Source organism: Nelumbo lutea, chromosome 7, assembly GCF_056320005.1.
Source record: "Nelumbo lutea isolate HS-2025 chromosome 7, American lotus-T2T, whole genome shotgun sequence".
Taxonomy (NCBI): domain Eukaryota; kingdom Viridiplantae; phylum Streptophyta; class Magnoliopsida; order Proteales; family Nelumbonaceae; genus Nelumbo; species Nelumbo lutea.
The window spans coordinates 24,528,623-24,553,425 of NC_142690.1; the positions used below are offsets into that span (position 1 = coordinate 24,528,623).

At 37.0% G+C, this 24,803-nt stretch overlaps 1 protein-coding gene across 6 annotated transcripts in view; it reads left to right on the forward strand.

Moving 5' to 3' along the window:
* LOC148845709 (DNA-binding bromodomain-containing protein) overlaps positions 1-14,553 on the forward strand; it is a 48,912-nt gene extending 34,359 nt beyond the window's left edge. For all 6 annotated transcript variants that reach the window (XM_088954477.1, XM_088954481.1, XM_088954480.1 and 3 more), the window contains exons 8-9: positions 1,228-1,599; positions 14,211-14,553. In XM_088954477.1, the coding sequence (XP_088810603.1) occupies positions 1,228-1,599; positions 14,211-14,414 (576 nt within the window). In that variant the 3' untranslated portion in view covers positions 14,415-14,553. The remainder of the gene's footprint in view (positions 1-1,227; positions 1,600-14,210) is intronic.
* Positions 14,554-24,803: the final 10,250 nt, after the last annotated feature.

The window sequence follows — 24,803 nt, forward strand, 5'->3', positions numbered from 1 at the left end:
TAAGTTGGGCCAGGCTTGAGTTGATCCCAGCAAAGTTGCATTTGAAATGTTACTACCAGTTGATTCATGGTGGTCCAAGTCATTTGCAATATGGAGATCATGCTTACTATTGATTTAGTGGACTTTTGTTTTTGGAGGTGGGAAGCTTGGGAAGAAACGTCCATCCATATTTTATTTGATTGAATTCCAAAGGTTTGCAAACATTAGATTTGGGAATAGCCGCCCCCCTCCCACCACAATACCAATCCCCATCCCAATCCCAATTCATGAACCAAATGCAGCCATTAAAGAATAACAGCTTTGGAGTTACATTCAAATCAAAATGATTTTCATTCTTAAGTTTGACCATGGCATGGACTTTAGCATCTGTTAGCATCAGGATATTAATTTTTTTTTTTTGATCAATAACAATCAAATCTTATTAATGTAATGTGAAGAAGTTAAAACATGGTACAAAAACTCTCTTAGAGATAAGGAGTCGTTTCTGTACCCTTTATATTTCCTTTTACCTTACCTTAAAAAAAAAAAAAAACCTTTTCTTACAATTGTGTCCAAAACATATGTTCCCTTTCTCCTTTGTTAAAGCATCTGCCAATCTGTTAGCCTCCCTTGGAATCCGTAAGACCTTCACCTCCATATTTCTAGTCAACCACCTGAACCTTTTTTCTCCATTCCTATAACACCACAAACCAGCCTCTCCCTTCTGCAGCCACCCAACTACCAGCTATGAGTCTCCTAAACTAATCAACTTTTCCACATTCATCTCTTTTTCCCTTTGCACACCTTCCATTACATCCATTACTTCAACCTTTAATGAACTCCCACAGCAATTGGACCTGAAAACCAAGCAACAATATGACTGTCTTTGTTTCTAAAGGTTCCCCCCACCCCTGAGTTCCCCGGCTTACCCCTACTACTTCCATCAAAGTCAGGTTTTAATGACCCTCTATCAGGTGGCATCCAACTTCTAAAGACTTGTTTTTTTCAGAGGAGTGCTTGCCACTTCACTTTCTGGTGATGTCATCTGTTGAGAAGGATGAGAAGAGGTCCATTGTCTTTACCCATTGAGCCATCCTGTTGGTGGTACACTCAATTAGAGGATATTAAGTATTCTGATCTAATTAAACATTTAACATACTTATTTTGTTGATGATTTTAGTTGAGTTTTGTGTAAAGGTTCCATCATTAGATACTATATTTTCTATTTCTTTGGCATTTCTTTTACAGGGAGCCTCCCCCGTGGAAAATCCTTACAGTGAGGATACATCATCAAATTTGGAGAATTCAGCTGAACCTGAGGCAGATGCTGATATTGAAGAACAAGGAGATGAAGTGAAATTGGAGACACCTGAGCAACAGTTCAGCCCCCAACCGGAGATACAAGAGACGAGTGAGAATGAGATGGAAGTTCAAAAGAAAGATGAGTTAGAATCTTCTGACCTGTTACAGCATGGTGATGGATATGGAGAAGAGCCCAATCCACATCCTCTGTCCCAAACAATTCATTCAGGTGCTAGAAAGAATGAGAGATCATTGCAGCCCAAGGAAAATGCTTCAGCAATTGAACAGCATGTTCATGATGCGCAAAGGAAGAAAGTGGTAAGTTGACTCCAGGATTGGTCATTTTCTAACATTAATTACTTGTTATTGTTACTGTTCTCTATATTTCATCTATTGTTTGCTTGTCACCCATGTTCCTTTCATGATCCCCGTTGTTTCCTCCTTTGTGTAGTTTTTTGCAAGATGATTGCAATTTACAAAGATGCATAAATCTTTTAAGCAGGTTTGAGAGGTGGGAGCCTTAGTTTAGATGCCTCATTGACTTTCATTTGATGCCTGAATAAGAATGCCCAATGAGGCAATGACCTAGTAACTATTTGCAATAGGAAAGTCATCATTGAAAACTATATTTTCTTTAGACCATCATCCACTCCAAACCATATTTAATAAAGAAGCCTTGTATAATGTTTCCAAGAATTCAATTGCCAATTTTAGAAACTGTTGAAGTTTGACCTGCCCTAGAATTCTGTCTTGTTCGTTGACTGTAAAGTAAAGAAAACAACAAGTAGAAGAGGAAAGAAGAAGAGAGAAAGGAGAGGAAAGAGAGAAAGACTGGTTCGAATTAGAGAAAAAGTTAATCCCTAGATTCGGCCAGACCTGTTATTATATTATTAACTTATTGGAAAAGACTTAAGTGCCCTTCTTTAAGTAAGAGGCACTCGAACTAACATAACAGTACACATCAACATTCTCAACAAGTACAAAGACCGAAATACCCCTTCACTAACACCACTAACACTTCCCCTCAAGCTGGTGAGTATATATCATATAATCCCAGCTTGTTACATATGTAGTCCACTCTCCCCCGACTCAAACTTTTTGTAAACAAGTCTGCCCACTGGTTTCCCGTACTAACATATGCAGTTTCTATCACCCCATTCAGCACCTTCTCTCTCACAAAATGACAGTCAACTTCGATGTGCTTGGTTCTTTCATGAAACACCAGATTGGAAGAGATATGAACCGCTGCCTGATTGTCACAATAGAGCTTCATTGGAGTACTGATGTCATATCCTATCTCCTGTAGAAGGTTCCTCAGCCACACTAATTCACAAGCAGTATGTGCCATGGCCCTATATTCTGCTTCTGCACTACTTCTTGCCACAACTGTTTACTTCTTACTTTTCCACGTTACCAGGTTACCCCCAAGAAAGGTGCAATAGCCTGTGGTGGATCGTCTATCAGACATAGAACCTGCCCAATCAGCATCGGTGTATCCTTCTACTACCAGTTTTCCACCACTCCTATACAGCAAACCACGACCAGGAGCTCCTTTCAGATACCTCACAATCCTTAGCAATGCATTCCAATGTGGGACCAAAGGTTTCTGCATGAACTGACTCGCCACACTAACCGCAAATGAAATATCTGGCCGAGTAATGGTTAGATAGTTTAGTTTGCCTACAAGTCGTCGGTATCTGCCAGGGTCTTCAAATACTTCACCTATATCACTGCTCAGCCTCGTATTTGTTTCCATAGGTGTCTCAGCCGGTTTAGTACCCAACAACCATATTTCTTCCAGTAAATCAAGCACATATTTCCTCTGACACAAATTAATGTCATGCTTAGATCTTGCTACCTCTATGCCCAAAAAGTATTTCAACTTGCCAAGGTCCTTTGTCTGAAAGTGCTCTTGTAGGAATGCCTTCAATCTGTTAATGCCCATTTTATCATTCCCAGTCACAACGATATCATCCACATACACCACCAATATTATTTTGCCTGTTGAAGAGTCAAAACTGAAGACAGAGTGATCAACTTGGCACTGTTTCATACCAAACTTCTTGACCACCTCACTGAACCTACCAAACCATGCTCGAGGGGACTGTTTAAGTCCATAAATAGCCTTCCTAAGTCTGCATACCTTACCATCATCCCCCTGAGCAACAAACCCTGGTGGTTGCTCCATGTAGACCTCCTCGAGCAAATCACCATGCAAAAAGGCATTTTTGATATCTAGCTGATGGAGAGGCCAATCATACATATCTGCAAGGGAGATGACGACACGAACGGACCCTATCTTAGCAACCGGGGAGAATGTCTCTGTGTAGTCAATGCCATAGGTTTGGGAGTACCCTTTGGCAACCAGCCGCGCCTTCAGGCGCTCAACACGACCATCTGGCAAGTGCTTAACACTATACACCCACTTACAACCGACAGCCTGCTTTCCAGGAGGAAGAGCGGTGAGATCCCAAGTGTGATTATGATGCAGAGCAGAGAGCTCTTCCTCCATAGCACGGCACCACTCTAGAGAGGTAAGGGCTTCTTGGACATCCTTAGGAACAACTACGGAGGATAACAAAGAGATGAACTGGCGATGGGAGGCGGAGAGGTGGGTAAGTGAAACAAAATTGGAAATAGGGTGAAGGGTGCAAGTATGTTTACCTTTCCGGAAGGCAATAGGAAGATCTAGGTCAGAGGCTGGTGTCGGAGCTGGAGTTGGATCTGTCGACAGTGATGAAGCTGGAGGAGCTGCAGCTGGTACACGCGGGCGATGTGTATACACGTGACGGATGGGTGGACGGTCAACCGACGGTGGCACCGGAAGCAAGGACGTAGGCATGACTGGAACCAAAGGAGGTGGATCAGCCACAGGAAAAGGAAGAGGAGGTGGTGATGAGGAGGAAGCAGCAGCACCGGACCCCACGAAGAACGGAGTAGACTCGAAGAATGTAACATCAGCACATACCAAGGAACGGCGAGAACTGGGATGATAACACTTGTACCCTTTCTGAGTTTGGGAATAGCCAAGGAAGATACACTTCAGGGAACGTGCATCTAACTTGTCAGTCCCGGGACCCAGATTATGAACGAAGCAGACACACCCAAATACCCGAGGAGAAAGCGGAAACGGAGACATGTTGGGGAATAAGACACTAAAAGGAGAACGACCATCAAGGATAGACATGGGCATCCGATTAATTAAGAAACAAGAGGTGAGCATTGCATCGCTCCAAAAGGTTTTGGGAACATTCATGTGGTGCATGAGGGAGCGTGCCGTTTCTACAAGATGGCAGTTCTTTCTCTCAACCACCCCATTTTGCTGCGGAGTGTAGATACATGAAGTTTGGTGTATAATGCCATGTTGGTCCAAGTATTCTTGAAAAGATGAAGACAAGTATTCATGACCATTATCAGAACGGAAAATTTTGATGTGAACGCCAAATTGATTGCGGATCTCAGCATAAAATTTCTGGAAGATGGCAAATAATTAACTTCTTTCTTTCATTAAATAGAGCCACGTCATTCTTGAACAGTCGTCAACAAAAATAACAAAATATCGGTATCCATTATATGACATCACTTTATAAGGACCCCAAACATCTGAATGAATTAAAGAAAAAAGACTTGACACACGGTTATCGACCCTAGAACGAAAGGGAACACGATGGTGTTTCCCAAATTGACACGACTCACAATCTAAAACAGAAAGTTGACTCAATGAAGGGACTAAGGACTGCAACACTTTCAACGAAGGATGACCAAATCTACAATGCCACTGGAGAGGAGAAATGGATGACTGAAGGGCCGTCGACGTTCGTCCACCACCATCAAGATAATACAGTCCACCGGCTTCATGCCCTCCACCAATCTTCATCCCCGTTTTGAGATCCTGAAAAACACACATAGAAGGGTAAAATGTGATAGAGCACTTAAGGGACTTGGTCAGCTTACTAACAGACATAAGATTAAATGGAAGCTTAGGTACATATAAAACAGAGGATAGGGATACAGGGTCTAGGTCAACATTACCAACACCACAGATAGATGATGTGGAGCCATTAGCAAGGGTAACAAATTGTGATGTTGAGCAATGAGTGAGAGATGAAAACACACCTGGAGTTTCAGTCATGTGATCGGAGGCTCCAAAGTCAATAATCCAGGGGTTGGGTGTGGATGCCAAACAAGCCATACCTGAGTGTGCAAAGGAAGTTGTGTTCTGTTGTGACTTGGTTGAACAAACCTCTCATACTCATCCCGAGGAACACTCACCATCTCCTTGCCTGGACCATCTGAGGGAGTAGAAGGCATCGGGTCAGCTGACCGGTTCTCCTCTCTAGAGCTGAAACTGGTGTCACTAGTTATGGCATGGTTGGCCCACGTCGAGGGAGGACCATGTAAGTCATAGCAGTAGTTAATGGTATGTCCATCCAATCCACAATGAGTACACTTCCGTGGACCCGAGCCACGTCCTCTACCACGAGCTCCCCCTGAATCCCTGCCCCCAGTACGACCACTACCACGAATATGTGTAGGTCCACCACTACCACTCCTGCTAGGCTGGGCTCCTCGAGCCCCACTTCTGCCACCTCGACCTTTCGACACTGCAAATGCTGATTTATCGGAGACATTAGAATCCATAGATCCAATGGAAGCCCTCCGAAGACGAGCAAACACCTCCTCTAAAGATGGAAGAGCAGATCCCCCTAGTATCTGAGCTCGTACTGGTTCGTACTCAGACTTCAGCCCCACCAGAAACCGTGTCACATCAAGCTGCTCTCGCTGTTGTTGTTGAACTTTGACATCAGAAGTGAGGATGGTAGACATTTAACTCATTACGGATATTCCTCACACTGGCATAGTACTCCTCAAGGCTCTGATTTCCCTGTTGCAAATTGAAGTATTCCTGATACAGTTGATATACCCTAGTGGTATTATCCTGACCTGAATACTGTTTCTTAGCATGATCCCACATCTCTTTGGTTGTGTCAAGAAACATGAAGTTCACACCGATTTTGGGTTCCATACTGTTCCACAACCATGTAATAATCTGTGCATCTTCTTGTTCCCAGTCTTCATACTCCTAAGAATTAGCGGGGGGTTTCTCCTCTCTTATATGCTTCACTTTCTTCTTCGCCTTCAGAAAAACCTCTACAGACTTGGCCCAAGGGACATAATTCTCTCCATTCAGTTGAATGGAGGTCATTTGAACATTCAGGTAGTCAGTAGATATCATGACACTAGGTTTACTATCACTGTTATCTGCCATTGCCGAACTCCCTTATCACTGAATTCTGAGCACTGAATTATGAGCACTACACACAGACACTTCACCGAAATTTGCACATTGATTTCAACAGTAATAAATGCTGAGAACTGCAACACCACAAACCCTACTCACCGAAATCTACACACTGATTTCAGCGATATCAAATGCTGAAAACCACACTTGTAACACCACAAACCCTAATCCACAGCTACAGGAAGTTTCATCATTAAGTAGACACTATTGCCCTTCGAATCACACACAAACCAGAATAAACCCTAGCATAAACCCTAGCATACTGCAATCTGAAAACCTATCATGCGAACTGTACTACACCACTCATATATTCCATAACAGAAAATATGCATAAAAAAAACTTTACCTCGTCGCCTGAAGGCCAACCACACGAAGGGTTGAGACACCACTGCACCACACGTACCAACCCTAACTAGGGCTTAGAAACCACAGCAACCAATCACCAACGACACAATCGGGGGCATAGGAACCTCCTAGGGAAGAGGGCGATCACTCCTTTTCAGCCCTTTTCCCAGTCTCCAACTCACAGCTGAGAAACCCAAGAGAAACCCTAATTCGAATGCGCAGAAGACAGAATTCTAGCAAGTCTGATTTGTTGAACCTCGCTCTGATACCATGTTGAAGTTTGACCTGCCCTAGAATTCTGTCTTGTTCGTTGATTGTAAAGTAAAGTAAACAGCAAGTAGAAGAGGAAAGAAGAAGAGAGAAAGGAGAGGAAAGAGAGAAAGGCTGGTTCGAATTAGAGAAAAAGTTAATCCCTAGATTCGGCCAGACCTGTTATTATATTATTAGCTTATTGGAAAAGACTTAAGTGCCCTTCTTTAAGTAAGATGCACTCGAACTAACATAACAGTACACATCAACATTCTCAACAAGTACAAAGACTGAAATACCCCTTCACTAACACCACTAACAGAAATTTTGCTAACTGACATTGATTTTGAGATGGGAATAATGGAATTAGTGGTGCAAGTCAGGAATCAGGTTTTAGACCAGCCCAGGTCCAACCTCGAGACCTGGACCTTGGGACTGTGTCCATCCCAACCTAAGGTCAAAACCTGAGTTGTCCAGCCCAAGCCCAACCTGGTAACCTCAAAATAACTCAAACTTGAGTGGGCATAGGCAAGTAGGTCGGTTATAGTTTTCTTGCTCATGTTTTGCAGTTTTACCTTTCATTTGGGTTTTATGCCCTACTTAGATATAGAATAAAAGAAAATACATAGTCACATGCATAACATTACGTGTATGACATGTTTGTGAATGAGAATGGACCCGGGTTGATCATATACATATTGTAAATATACTCTCAAAGTATGGTGTATGAATATAAGCATTTGAAATCATAGTTGTCAAGGCAACGCCTAAGCAACAAGGCACCCATGGAGGGTCGTCTCATTATTAAACTAAAATATTCATTTTGTGTGTTTATATACTAATTTTTTAATTATTTTCTAATTTGTTAGAGTAATCAACACACATATCACTGTATGCTTTCTTGAACCATCAAAGACTTCAATACCTCAAGCAATAAGTATGGAAGAACTTAAAATTCTGTCCAATCAACACATTCGTCTTCTTACTCCACCTTTTCTTTTCTTCTTTTCCTAGGACAAAACAGGGGTTCAACCCCTATATTTTCTAAATTTTCGTTTCTTTCTTCTTTTTCTTCTCATGAATATGTTAGTTTTCTATACATCAGTATGAAGTTTATACTACTTTCGTGGAAATTATAGATAATTATAAGGAAAGATGGGGTTGCTAGTTTCTATGAAACCTAGAGAACTACCCTAGGGTTCATCGGTTTATTAAAAAAAAATCCATCGCCTATGTGATTAGGCATTGAAAACTATGTTTCAAATGCACAATTTACATTTATAAATGGAATATATTATAGATCATCCGGGCTTGTGTTGGGTTTGTCTTGCCTCGGACTACCCAAGCCCAACTTGAGTTCTAGTCAAGCCCAAGCTTTTGCGCCTGTACTTACTTCAAAAACTATAAGAAAAGTGAAAGAAAAAGAAAAAGGGAAAATAGTAAAGGAGAGGTAGAAGATAAGGAGAGAAGAAAAGGGAGAACAACAAGGAGAAGTTGAACTAACACTCCTCTCATTGTTGACCCAGTATGTCTTACTATTCATTAATAGCTGAAATTACAACAATGCCCCAGACAAGTAAAACTGATATAGGAAAGAAAATAACAACTAGAAAATGACAAGGATGCCCTTGTCGACTAATTCTAACACTCCCCCTCAAGCTGGAGCATATGTCATAAAGTTCCAGTTTGTGTTTTGTAACAATATCTCCATTTGCCACCTTCTCTCTCACAAAATAACAATCAACTTCAATATATGTTTAGTTCTTTCATGAAACATTGGATTGAGGCAACATGTGTTGCGGATTGGTTGTCATAGAACAATTTAATGAGCTGACAAACTGGAATATTCATTTCTTGAAGAAGATGCTTCAACCAAACCAATATGTGTCCATTATTAATGGATTAGGTCCAATCCAGCCTGATGAACTTTGGACCATTTTGGATTGGTCCAATTCAATGCTTGGACCGCCCAATCTGTTCAAAATGGTTTTAATTTAGATCCATTTCAATCCAAATCTGGTCCATTAACACCTATATTCTTGTCTTCTATCAATAGACTGGATATTGGTTCAAACCGACCCAATCCAATATAAATCCATTACAAATGGACCAAGTCCAATTCAATCCAATAAATACTTTGGACTATCAAGTTTGGACTAGTCCAATTCAATATGTCTTATTGGTCTGTCCAATCTGTCCAAATTGATTTTGATTTGGACAGGGTCCAACCCAAAACCAGTGCATTGACACCCCTAGTCATAGGTATGGGTCATTTCCCTATATTTAGCTTCAACACTACTTCTAGCAACCACACTACTTCTTGCACTTCCAAGTGACAAGGTTCCCATACAAGAAGGTACAATAACCTATAGTAGACTTTGTGTCTATTGGAGACCGTGCCCAATCTACATTTGAATACCATTTAGAGACAACTCCCCCTTCTTATACAACAACCCACTACCAAGATCACCCTTTAAAACTTCAACACCCTCATAACACCATCCTAATGATCAATTGTAGGATTTTGTATGAATTGACTAAGGACTCCAACACTAAGGCTGTGTTTGGTTTGAAGGAAAAAGTAGGGAAAGGAAGGGAAAGGTAGGGAAACCTTTACAAACCTTTTATAGGGTTCTCTACCTTTTCCTTCCTTTCCTTACCTTTTCCTTCAAACCAAACATAGCCTAAAGGAAATGTAAAGCCTAGTGATAGTGAGATAGATTAGCTTGCCTACTAGTTTTTCTATCTTGCAAGGTCTTCTAATGGCTCCCCTAACTATCAGTCATCTTCACATTGGTATCCATTGGGAGATTCCACTAGATTGGATCCCAATAACCTAGTTTCATCTAACATGTCTAAAACATACTTTTGTTGAGACAAAGAGATTCCCCACTTCAATCGAGCTATCTCAATTCTTAGATTAAGGTTCCCAGATCCTTAGTTTGAAAATGTTGCTGTAGGAATTATTTCAACTCACTAATTCCATGTGTGTCATTGCCAATAAGAACAATATCATCAAGATAAACTGCTAGGACATTTTCCCAGATGAAGAATCCATGCTAAACACGAAGCAATCAACACTGCATTGTTTTAAACCAAAATCTTGTGCCATACTACTAAAGTGACCAATGCTCATAGTGATTGCTTGAGCCCATAGATAGCCAACTGTCATACCTTTCATGACTCCCCCTAAGCAACATACCTAGGAGGTTGCTCCATATACACCTCCTAAAGATCACCATAGAGGAAATTATTTTTGACATCAAGCTGAAACAAGGGCCAATCAAAATGGGCAGGTAAGGAGATGATTACCTATACAAAGCCTATCTTTTCCACTAGTGAGAGTCTCTAAATAATCCATTCCTAGGAGGTATGGAAATAAGATCCCAAGTATTGTTGGATTGAAGGGCATGAAATCCGTCATCCATTGCCTTCATCAATCAAGAGATGAGAGGGCTTCCAGTATAGAACACCGTAGAGAAATAGAGGATAAAAAGGAGATAAACCACTGATGTGAAGGAGATAAGTGAGAAAAATAGACATACTGAGAAAGAGGATGATCTATGCAAGCACACTTACCCTTATAAGAAGAGCAATAGGAAGATCAAGATCTAAGGGTGGTGGATTTTTCAACAACAAAGACTCTAGTGGTGGATAAATATAGATATATAGATATATATACATGTATGTATTATGCATGAGCCTCACGAGCGGGCTTTATTAGGCTCATGTTCGGCTCGACTAGTAAACGAGCCTATATATTGGGATCAAGCTCGGCTCGAAGCTCGGTTTAGACCGAGCTGAATCAAGCTTTTCACAAGCCAAGTTCGAATAGCTCATAAAAATCTTGGCTCATGGCCACCCCTAGGCATAGAAGCAAGAAACAAAGATACAAACATATCTGAGGAGCTAGTCATATGATCAGAGACTCCATAATCAATTACCCAAGGTGAAGGTGTAGAACTAGAAACAAGGTAGGTTGTACCTGACTTCACAAGTGTAGTAGTGGTGGTACTGGAAGAAGCATACTAGTGAAGCCCCTTCATACTCTTCATGTAAGATAGAGATTGTTTCTTTGGCCTTGCCAACACTTGAAGCAGGAGTGTCCTCAGCCATACCATATCTCCCAAAATCATCTTGCACCACAGCATGGTTGGCCCAAGAGGATAGAGGACCATAAAGATCATAACAAAAATTGACCGTGCCCTTAGCCACAATGTGAGCACTCACGAGTTAAGCTACAGCTACCACTATGACCATCACCACCTCTTGCACCTCCTACCTCTTTACCACCACCACAGCCACCTCAAGGCCCACAACCGAAGCCTCTCAACCATCTCCACGTCTACTGTGCATACCTCTGCTTGCAAAACCTCCTCTGGAAGATACCAGGACTGATCTCTCTGAAGATGGAACATAATCACTATGTGGAGTTGAGGCTTTCCTTATGCAGGAGAAAACCTCAAACAAAGATGGAAGGTCAGCGCTATCTAAGATTGGGGCCTGCACTAGTTCAAATTCAGACCACAACCCTGAGTAAAACCTTGCAACATCTAGATGTTCCCTTTGTTCCAGTTGTATTTTCAAATAAATGAATAGGGGCTGATAAACATTAAGTTCATTCCTTAAGCTTTTCAAGGAAGTATAATATTCTTCTACACTTTTATCCCCTTTTGTAGGGAAAAATAATCTTGGTACAGCTGGTATATTCTTGTGACATCATCTTGTTCGGAATATAACTTCTTGGGATGGTTCCAGATCTCCTTTTCCGTGTCAAAAAACATGAGGTTCACACTGATATGGTTCTCTATACTATTCCGATGAACAGTCATAATTTGAGCATTCTCTTGTACCCCGTTCATTGTACCCTTCCAATCCACTTTTCAATGGGTCCTCCTTGATATACTTCAACTCACCTCTTACAATGAGAGATGTCTAAACCGACTTGGCCCATGGTATATAATTAGTACCATTGAGTTTCACCATTGGTTACTGTGAATTCATGGGGTCTGATTGCACAGCTACTATAGGTTTAGTATTACCACTTGATGAAGCCATGAGTGAGAAAGAAATCATTGATTTATCACTTAAGCAAACTGTCATACAGTTGTTTACACCTACTGTAGCACTCTTTTCACTTAGGAAAAACACAAAAAAAAAAAAAAATCACCACACTTCTACTTGAAACACTAGGGAAGCATCACACACTTACCACAAGATATCACCACACATTGAGGATCAATCACTTTACAAATTGAGACATCAAAAAGTTGTCGTCTTCGAACTGCCGAGTAGAGAGACCTTAGAAAAGCACCACCAATTCACAAGGTATTGCAAGAAAAGTCTGCTAGAGAATGGAGTTGAAATTAGAAGGGAAGAGGAGATTCACAAGATAAGTCTGATAAGAGACAAAAGTTTAGAAGGAAGCATAAGAGAAAACACCCAAGGGCTTAGGAATCCAAATTCTACCATTTAGATTATTGGGATCAAGGAAAACACCCTCCAAAGAATTCCTCAAAGCCAAAGTTGAATTGTAGAAGGAATCTCAATGCAGCCTAGAAGTTGAGACAGAAAATGAGATGCTTTTTATATTTGAAAGATGGCATTGGTGTAGAGGGAGGGAAAAATCTATAAAGGATTCTAAGTTGTTTCGGATATGAAAGCAAGGAAAGAATCCATGGGGAAATAATTCAGTTTCCAATTGCAGAATTTTTGGATGATAGGATATTGGTTTCTAGGTGTCTTGTTTTTAATTTATTTTTAGGTGTCTTAAGAATAGGTTTTAAGTTTTCTTGTTATTCCAAAATTACTATTATGGTAACTTATGAACTTACTACTTATATTGATTCCTGTAACTATTTACTACTTCTAGTAATTTCTGAAGTTTTAGTAACATTACTAATGAGTTATTAGAGTTGTTTTTGGAGTCCGGGTCTATTTGAGCGTTCATATGAGTTTGTCTTAGTTCTAAATCAATTAGAAGTTCTCTCTTTGAGTCCAAGTTAAAATCTTTAGAGGGATATCCAACTTGTATTCAATCTATGACAAAAGTCATTGTACTTGAATTTTGAGAAGACTTCATGTGATGAAATAAAGTTTAGTTTAGTGAATTCTGGTTGTTGCCTGTATTTTCTCTTTTTACCCTGTCTTTGACCTATTTCTTCTTCTAAGTGATACATCTCTATGCTGCTTACTCTTAACAGCAAAGGCTCTCCTTTCTAGTATTTGGCTCATTCTAAACTGTTTACCTGAAGCCCCTCATTCACCACCCCATGAAGCTCACTATCAGATCCAAAATTTGTAGGACCCCTACTTTGTACTATATCAGTTTTATATCAGAGCCAAGCATAGAACAGAGCTAAATCTAGAGGGGTACAAAACCATATTTGGAGATATTGAAGCAAACCTTTGTAAAACATAGGAAACACTACAGTAAATTAAGTTAATACCAAGTTTGGTGATTTGATCAACAGCTATGATGAAGAGAAGGATCGACTCCATGATCGTCTAGGCTCTATTGGATCTAGAATTGCTTTTTATTTGTAGTAGAAAGTTACTACAATGGATCACAAACTAGACACTTTAGACGCTAAGCTGGAAGCCTTTCTTATAGAATTATTGGTGAGTTCTTTAAATGCCACATCTAATGAAGATACTTGAATTTGCCTTGCATCTTGGATATTATGACTAAATGCTACGTATTATATATAGCCATCCTAGGCATGATGGGAAGTTTATTTTCTACCACATGCTATATATAGCCATCCACATTTTTCATCTTTGTGCAACAAATGTATTTTTTTTTTTTTCACAATGATCTGAAGAGTTATGGTAACCAAGTTTATGAAGCTCTTTATACCCCATTCTTCAGACATGATGGAACCCATGAAAAAACAATAGGCGACAAAATTAGAAATGTCTTTTTATGAGTCCCACCTCTTAAACAAATCCAAAAGTTGTATAAACCCATTCATTAGAACTATTAAAAAATAAATAAATAATTTGCAACTTTACACTCACTGTTTGGTGACAGGAATCCCAAGAGAGGCAACGGCGTACCAGAATCTTGGAGGAACTTACTTATCTTGAAAATCCTTTGATTTTGGATTTATGTGGGACTCTTTTCTCTAAAGATCCCAGATCCGTTTGGAGTGGGCCCCATTCACTGTCTCGCTGCTACAAGTCAGTGAATAGTGGGCGTGGTATCCATGAGGCTGTTGCAATGTTTATGAAGTAGTTCCAGCAAACCTCAACAACTGTGAGTGCTCATTTCATTGTGAAACATCTTCATATGCATACATTGTAAGTAAACTATTTAAGTTACCACCAGAACAGAAAATCATTTTAGCTGAATGCAAAAGGTATCTTTTTTAGAAGTTGGAACAACTGGGTTTTCTGGCGCATTAGGATTAGTTGCAAAATGAGAGGAGAAAAGCAGATCCAGACAATCAAACTGGATGGCTCCATGTCCCGTCCAATAATAAAACTGATTGAAACTCATGTTGCCTTGGTCGAATTGAATTTGAATATGGAACGGGCACCATTTCCAGACCTATTAACTGTTCTTCACTTTCTTCTTGTTTGTCTGTGGGCTCATCTCAATGGAAAGGTTAATAATGGGCTAAAGAAATGGGAATACGAGTTTATGACATTACACCACCAAGCATTAGCATACATAAGATTCATGAGTTCACCTTATTGAAAGGTCTTTATTAGCTTGAAGACTAACTGTGATTTTCACAGAAATTGATTTTAATCCAGCTGTGTGGATGCTACCAATTTTTTTTTTTTTTTGGTATGCGGAAGGAAGCACTGGACAAGGCGAGGGGCAGTGCGATATGCCGATATCATCCAAAAAAAAAAAAAACCTTTTACGTGTGAATTTATAATCAGGAAAAGGTTTGTGACCATATCATGAATGTTTTCTATGACGTTTGAAATTGTCCATAGATTAATTTCTCCATTGATGCTATAATGAAGACTTCCAATCCTCCCTGATAATATTATTGGGTCCAAGTTATAAGGCAACTCTATCTCATCATTGCTGCCCATGCTTCATCAACGTTGATGATGCTTTAATCAGCTTATTTATGACTGCCACTTGGTTATCGAGGTAGGTCCCACATTCTATGGCCGCTTCCCCTTGATTTGAATGATGCATCATAGTCGATTTATAAATTGATTGATCTACAATGAGCTCCATAGAACAATGTTTTGTTTTTCCTACAACATGCATTATTTTGAAGTAGAATTTTGAGGTGGGATATGTATATGACCAGAGAGAGAGAGAGAGGGTATGAATTTTGATGTGGCCTTTTAATTTTTGCTGGGTTGGATATTACGAAACAAGGTGTTTGTTTCCAAGTATTTCAAAATTATATACACTTCTTTTTCTAGCCCGACATTCTTTACAAATTGAATTTTGATACCATTAGTTAAGATCATGGTTTTCAAAACCAGACCGGACGGTTGGACTGGAAAAACTGGGAACTGATCAGGTGATGGGTTCCGTTTTTCACCAAAATCAGAATTTTGCCAAAAAATGTTGATTTGATCAACAAACTGCCGACCCAGGTGTTTGAACCATTCAACAGTTTTTAATTTTTTTATTTTTGTCAGAATGAATAGACCGTTCGACTCGGAAACCGGACCCCTAACCGGTTTATTATCCGGGTCGGTTTTTAAAACCTTGGTTAAGATATTAATGCTCTTTTGGTCCAAGACCAATAGGATTGATCGTATTGTATACTTGCTTTGCAAAATCAATGTCCACATTAGCAATGTTTTCAAGTAAATCACGACAAGTCTTGCAAAAGCAGTCCACATTAGCAATGTCCAAAGCATGTTTTTCATGCATCAGGACCTGCTGCCGGCACAACTGTGTATGGGTTACGTAACCAATCACGGGTGAATGAGTGTGTTTCTATGCATCGGCATCTTCTGTTTGTACAGTTGTGTATAATGGGCTGCATAACCAATCATGAGTGAACAGATGTGTTCCATTCATGTAGAACTCATACTCAGGTGGACCCCAGGTGTATGGAAACTAATATGATTACGTAGCCCATCAGACACAGCTGTATAAGCAGCAGATCCTCTCTCCCCTTCTCCCGTAGGGAGTTCAGCTAAAAGAACCATGAAAAGTAGGGAGTTCAGTTGTGTAAACAGCGGATCTGCTCTCTTCCCATAGAAAGTTCAAGAAGGATTTTGTAAATTTTAGACCTCTCTACCTCCCCAAGCCTTTCAATCCGTACCCTTCCCCAAAACCTGCAATGGGTTTGGTTTTCAAAATCTAAACATTACCTGCACAAGAAAACGTGAAACCCTCTCCAATCCTATCCTCCCCCGCATTTTGAGGGTGAGGTGGGTTGGATTGGCAAGTTATATTTAAAACCTACATCTAATTTCCTATTATATATAAGTAATAAACAAGCAACATAACATTAACAAACACCAAAACCTTCAGATTATTAATTATCCTACACATAAGTTTCAAAACACTATTGACTTCAATACATAATGCATACGTTTATTTGCTTTGCAATATTAATTGAATTATAAGCACTCGGAGGTATTTTAGTAAATTCAATGTGTCGGTTGCGGAAGGTTGGGCTTGGTTTAATACTGTATATTTTGGGTAAAAGACTTGGATGTACCAAGTTTTTATAAATTGACTTACTGAACTTAAAACATACCCTTGTTTATTCTCCCATTTTATGAACCTCTTTTCATCTTCCTATTTTACCCTTTAAAAATATATTTACTGTTCATCTACTCCCTCCCCAACTGAGAACCAGATGCTTTGGTTCAAGAAGATGAAAACACAAGTATAGAATGGCTGGGACATCCTTTTGGGATCAGCTGAACATAAGAAAAATGAGAATCTCCATTCCAAACTACCCACTTACTGATTCATCTATCCAACAAAATAACTTTGAAGGCATGGTTGTCCCATGTTCTTGTTATTGTTGCAGGTGGTTTGATCAACGACTGTAAATTGGTCACCCTGTTCTTATTTTATTTTTATCTTATATTTAATCTTTCAGCTTTGTTTTTTTTTTATGATTTAATCCGCTTTATGAGATGCTTGAAGTTTGATGAGAGTAACGGTGCTTTTTTTTGGCATTTCGATTATTGTATGTCTTTCAAAGTTGATTACGAATTTTGTCAACATAATCTACTTTAGCCTATTTTCATACAGGGAACAAATTTTTAAGATTAGGCATTGGGATCCATCTTGTAAAATACAAATAAAAACAATGTCTCAGTGGACTTATTTTCTCTTCCAGCTCAGTTTGGAAGGAGTTCAAATGCAAATATGTAGAGTGCAAAACCTTAAATTTTGTATTATTTTGTATGTATTTGCACTATACATATTTGCATTTGTACTCTTTCCAAACTGAGCCTTTAGGTTTGACAAATTGATGTGACACCAACCCCCCTAACATATTTGAGTCTTCTAATTCTTGAATTTGATTATGCCTCGTGTTTTCTTCATCCTCTTTAACCTAAGAGAGAGAGGAGGGCAATATAGAAAGTGACCGCTACTTTGGTTTGGTTTGTTCGGCCGTGTTTATTGCAGTTTGGGTCTCCTTGGTTTTTTATGAAAACTAGTAATGAACCATGCGATGCTCGATCTATATTTATAAGCAAAAGTGAGATGGAGTTCTATGACATTTCCAATTAAGTGGTGCCCATCTAAGTTCAATTCAAGTATTATTTTTAGGGTTATGTCTAGTTTATGCAATCACAATCTAAGTTGCGCTTTAGTGAGAGTGGCCAATTTCCTATTCTCTAGATAATTTGTATTTTTGTATCTTAATGCTAATTTTTATTAATTTTTTGAAAAAAAAATTATTAATTTTTATTTGTTTAATATTATTTATATATTATTTTCAGGTAAAAATATAAAAAACATATAAATAATAATTTCTATAAACCACCTTTGTGTTTTGACCCTAACAACAGCCTCCCCTTTTGAAAAAAAAAAGCGCTAATACCTCCTTTCCCTCATCTTTTTTACTAACAAAGACAAAGTTACCAAAATACCCTTATCATTGTTAATGCATTGTCATATACAATTTAAAATTTCAACTTTACCCTTCACTAATTTATTATGCCAAATAACTTTCAAAGAACAATTCTCCTTACTCTTCTTGGACAAAGTAAGGCAAAAAGGCTAAAGTGAAGTAAAATATATGCATCACATCAACATTTTTTATTTGGAATAATTGCAAAAGGAAAGTATTTGCACTTTTTTTCAAAACAATAGGGGAGGTTTTTGTTAAGGTCAAAACATTGGGGAGTTCCATAGGATTGTTAGAAAACCGAAGGAGACATTCATAATTTTCCTTATTTTTAAATGGGATTTAAATTGATTTTAAAATCATTAAACTATATTTAAAATTAATATTTTATATTAATTTTTGAAATTAGTAAAAAATAAATTTAATGAAGTATATTAAGTTTTTATTAAATTTGAATTCCTTATGAAGTTTAATTAACTATATTAAGTTTTTATTTTTCAGTAGAACTTAAGTTGGTTTTAAATTAGTAAAAATTAATTACAAAACTAAAAATTGTTAGATAATTTTGTATTAGTTTTATATTATTTTTAAATTGATATTAGTTTTTAATTTATCTTATTCCTTTTATCAATTATATTATTTTTATTATATTAATAAAAAATATTTTTATCAATAACAGTAATTAATAATTATTTTTATTTTACTTAAGTAACTTACTAAATTATTTTAATTATGTTGAATTAATTTTTATTATTTTCAAGTGGAATATAAATGGATTATAATTTTAAATGGAAATAGATTATTTAGCATAATAATATATCATTGAATATCTCAATTTCAATATAATTAATCTTTACTAATAATTACAATTTAACATAAATATATCTAATATATATAATTATAGTTAAATTGAAATGGATATAGATATAGATAAAGTTAATGAATTTTGTGAAATTGGAATAATGGAGATGAGATAGAATTAGTGGCATTAGTTATTGAAGGAGAGAGTTAATGACATAATTAATGAGAAGTTGTTAAAAGAGTTAATGAAAGAGGGGAGAGAGAGAGAGAGAGAGAGAGAGAGAGAGAGAGAGAGAGAGAATTGGGTTAATGGGCTTAACTTCTGTTACTTCTAAACGGGGTTAAACATACACTTTAAATTTTGTTGTGGTTTTATAAATCTTGGATACAAAAATTCCACAAGTTTGTTTTATGAACTTATGAGTTGGATGCGGCAAAATGAATAGGTTGGGCGCAGAATGGATAAGTTGGGCAGTACAAGAGTCAAGAGTACTGTGTCACAACAAATTTGTGCATTATGAATCAATATCGCCCTTAGAACAATGCTTAATGCTTATTGATGGTGTTTTTGGATCTAACATTTCTATTGTTTCAGTAGCTATTAGTCCCCGAAATTCTAAGGAACTTTAAGCACGCTTAGTCCAAAAATTTTTCTAAAATTGTTTAACACAGCCCCCAGTGGTGGTTTAATCGTAAGTTGTAAGGTTGAGTGATGTAAGGCTGAAAATTTTCTGCATGCTATGATTGATAATGAATTTGGATTGTAAGAACTGTGTGGTGGAGCTTATCCATTTGTCATGCCAATGACATTGAATCCAACAGGTGGCTTTACAATGTGAAGTGGGTTGCCAGGTGGCGAAGCAAAAGAGATGCCCATAGGATTACCATCAAGCCGGAGCCCCCCCGAAATTATTGGGTCTTTGGCAATGGATGCTTAAATTGAAGCCCCCCCAGAGTTACTGGTCTTTGGAAGTGGGTGCTGGCTGAATGCCCAAAGAATAACTGTCAAACCAAAGCCTCCCAAGTTATTGGGTTTCTGGCAGCAAGTGCCTGAGCCATCGAGACCCTACGGTGTGAATGCCCAAAGGATTATCATTTAACTGGAGCCCCCTGAAATTATGGGATCTTTGTATCATGGTTATCGAAACCAGGTCGGACCGGAAAAACTAGGACCAGTTCCATTTTTTTTAAATTAAATTTTTGTCAAAAAAAACATTGATTTAGTTAGAAAACTGCTGATTCAGGCAATTGAACTGTTCAAATCGTTCAAATCGGAAACCAAACCCCTGACCAATTCGTTGTCCGGATCAATTTTAAAAACCTTGCTTTGTATGTAATGCACCTAGGAGAATAAGTATAGCATATGTTTGTAGCAGCAAGGGCCGCAGATGCCTTGAACAAAATGTGGTTGCTGCAATGTAAATAGCACATTCATATATAAAATTTTGAACATAGATATTTTGAGAATGTAGAAATGGTGAAAGGGCAGCATGTGTTTTTACAAAAATAAAATTAAAAGTTACGTATCTTCTAGAAATAAATCCGAAATGAAATAACTCCTGTAGGTCAATTTGAAATCCTGTTTGGTGGATGTTTGTTTGAAAAGAAGCATAATGAGATGGTGGAATAACTAGCTGTGTTTTTGTAAAAACGAGCTGAAGTTATATATCTTTGAAAATGATGCTGAAATGAGATGACTTTTGAAGATGGAAAACTGTTTGAATAAAGGAATGTAATGCAATGTTGGATAAAAGAAAATCAAATGATAAAAACAAATGTTTGCAAGGTAGGAATCAAATGATAAAAACAAATGTTTGCAAGGTAGGAATCAAATGATAAAAACATTTGTTATCATAAGATAAGCAGTATAATCATTAGGGGTGAGCAAATGGGCAGGTTTTATCAAATGGAACTGACCTTGAAATGACTTGAATTAACCTTACCCAAAGGGTCTGGTTTCAAATTCTTAGAATCAAATCCCACCCAAGTCAATTCCAAGGTCTAGGTTTACCCTACCCAACATTGGAACCAACATTGGAACCGCCAAGGCCAAACCTGACCCCAAAACTAAGGGTGTGGTATTTGAAAATCCGATTTCGAATTCGAGATTCGACATAATCGAATCGAATTTGGATAACTCGAATATCTAATCGCTCAAATTCGGATATGACCTTATTCGATTCGATAAATATCCAAATTTGACCAATTATTTAATTCTTATATATAATATATAAAATATTTAAATATTTTATATAAAGTATATATATAATAATTAAATTATACAAATAATTTATATATTTATATACTTTATATAAATAAAATATTTATTTAAAATAATTAATCGGCCAACTTTGAATCAAATCAAATATTCAAATATTTGATCGAATTCAAATTCGAATATTAATTTTCAATATCCGTTAGATATCAAATAGAATTCAGATATCGAATTTTCTAATCAGATTCAAATTTGGATATTGCCTAATTCAATTCGAATTCGATCCATTTACACCCCTACCCGGAACCAACCTTCATAGGGTAGGTTCCAATTCCAGAAACCTAAAACCAACTCCTAAAAGGTAGGTTTCATGTTCTACCATGGAACCGACCCATGCTCACCCCTAATAATCATAATACATGATTATTGCATAAATTGATTAATATTTTGATCCCTATATAAAATATCACATGTTTGCAAAGAAAATAGATCCAAGCTGAACGTTTAAGAACTAATATATTGTTAAAAAGGAATAAAATAGGATTACTGACTACTAGGTGTAAAATATCCAAAGCAACTAACCAACATTGCCTATTTAGAGATTAATCCCATATGCCTTATCTTGGGCTCTATTCGCTTTTCAGTAAGCTACTTACCTGGTTTAGTGTTTCCTACAAGGGTCAGTGCATACACGTATGTTCTTTTATTTTCTAGGCAAATAAATCAATGACCATTTCATCCATAAAAACTCATTATTAAAATAGACAATTAGACATTTTTATCTGAAAGATGGGTATCAGATGGGTATCACTTGAATGATATTAGAAAAATAAACTTTCAACCAATTTTCTCATTGACCAACTTTTTTCCTCTCAAAATTCAAAAAATAAATGCCCCTTACCTGTTGAAAACCCATAGCTTCAACTGGCAACTGAGTGACCGTGCTGTGATTTGGAATTGGTGCTGTGAGTGACCGAAATGCTTTCTTTGCACCAATTCCAAATCACAGCATTTCCTTTTCGTAACATGGTATATTCTTTTTCAGCTTGTTTGATATTAAAAGGTGTAGATAACTTAAGGATTTGAGTAATTGCAACATTAGTATAGTGCATGACAGTCAGTATAAGAAACTGCCTAGGTAAAGATCAAATATCAAAACTTAATATTTTTCAATTGGGTGAATTTTTCCATCTAGTGATCTCCTAAGTAGATTACTCATATTGATGGATTCAGTACATGCATGTCTAGAGATTCTTTCACACTATATCAACTATGTATATGTTTGATATGGCTTTCTTTTATTAAATGAACGTACGTTTGTATAAACGTTTTTTTTTAATATTTGTTGATAGTTAAATGCCACTAGGCGCCATTAGACACTACATAAGCGGAACAATAAATAAACATATTTGTATTGGAGAAAACATTCCCCCAACAATTCACTTGCATGTAAATCAACACAAACATTTAAAGGATAAATAAGCATATAAAATAGCATGATGGAACCAAACAAATGCCCACCTGGCAATGACTTAACACCATTTATCAAATAAACATAAGCCACACCAAACACCTTGTATAAGAGATTATCTGTGTGGTTTGTTTTGCAACAGTACTTCTATGCACATCCAAGAGCTGCCAATGATATATAAATAGGGGTGCAAATGAATTGGATCATGATCCACTCCTATTTGGTCAAATTCAGATCAGCCTTGTTCGGATCTTTGGGTCGGGTCCAGATTTCGCCCCACCTTATCCGATCCAATGTGTATTATATATTTATAAATATAAATATATAATACATATATATATGTTATTTATTTAAATATATATATATATATATTTATAAATATAATTATATAATGCATATATATATACAAGTTGGATTGGATTAGATCCAAAGATTCAACTTACCAATAGGATTCGAATTCAAATTGAGTCCTATCAAATCCAATTGAATCTTAAGATCAGATCAGATTGGATCCGACATGAACAATGTCAGATTGGATTCAAATATACCCTGATTCAAATCCAATCCGATCCATTTACATCCCTATATATAAATGCACCACCGACCTTCCGAAAGACTTGAAAGAGAGGTTTGATGAATAAGTAACGATGGGTCATGACAAGGACTGTGCATCTAAGTAGGCACTGTATGTAAAGACATGGTTTTAAAAAACAACCCGGAAATGGAACCGTTTTGGCCACCAGTTTCCAAGTCGACGGTTCGACCATCTGGTTCGAACAAATGGCCCATTCTGACAAAAAAATTAAAATAATCAAAAATAAATTAAAATAAAAAATGGCCAAAAACCATTGAATGGGTTGGCGGGTCAACAGGTCATTAACTAATTCAATGGTTTTTAGCCAGGGACCGAATTTGGGGTAAAACAAAACCGGTTGCTTGGACAATTCCTAAGCCAAATGGTTCGACCATTCGGGTCAACGACAGTTCGAAAACCATGTGTAAAGATGTGCCAAAAATATTTTTTCTTAAAATCTTAGAAAAAATCAAAATTAAAAAAAAAAAGCTTATTTTATACATTATAAGCCAATAATCTAACAAGAATTTAATGTAATTTGTAATAATTTTTTAATAAACTAGAAGCACAAACATTAATGTTTTATTAGTAAAATTATGGATGGTATTTATATATTCTAGATTCCTAGTTATATTGATTGTAATGTTCATATAAATTATTGAAGAGTGCAATTCTTATATATTTATTATTCATAGTTATTCCAATAACTAGTGTTGTGCCATTGATGTATTTTTAGAACTTGCGAGAGTTTTCCCAATGTATCCAAGCACAACATATCTTTCCACTGCAACCATGTGTATCAAAAGCTTAACACAATACACATCCTTCTCCAGGCTTATTGATACAATATGCAATACCAATATTATAAACCTTCATGTCAAACAAAAATAAACATTATAATTAAAAAATATTTTATCAATAATGAAAATGAAATATAAAACCTAAACTTAAAAACAAAAAATAGAAAAATAGAATTATTTATCCATTTGGATGGCAAACCAAAGGTCCAACCATCCAGGTCGCAAATTGACCTATGATTTCATAAGTAAACAATAAAAGTTATAAAAAAAAAAAAAAACAGATAAAGATGTAAAATTTTATAAAATCATACACGCATTTTCATATCTGAAATTGTAATGTTAACACATTTGCTAGTATAAAAAATGGAAAAGATATGATATCTGAAAAACTACTGACCAGTCAATTAGAATCATAAGCATGGTAGCCAATCAGGTGTTATTTATCAAAATTCATGGGTGGGTTTTGATTGGTCAAAAACTCTTCCTATACTATATCTTTTCTGCATCATAGATTTTCCTTATAAAAATATATGAGAATGTTTAGCATAGTACCTTTGAAATTGGACAGCGGGGCAATAGGGCATGAAAAGCTTAAAAACTTAAAAACTAACGAGTAATAAATAACTAATAACAACAATCAAGAAAATAAAATTAAATAACACAAACTGAGGATGTAAAAAGTTATGGATTTGTTATTAAGCAAAGGCAAGAGGAAGTTTGGCTTCCAGTTAAAAAATA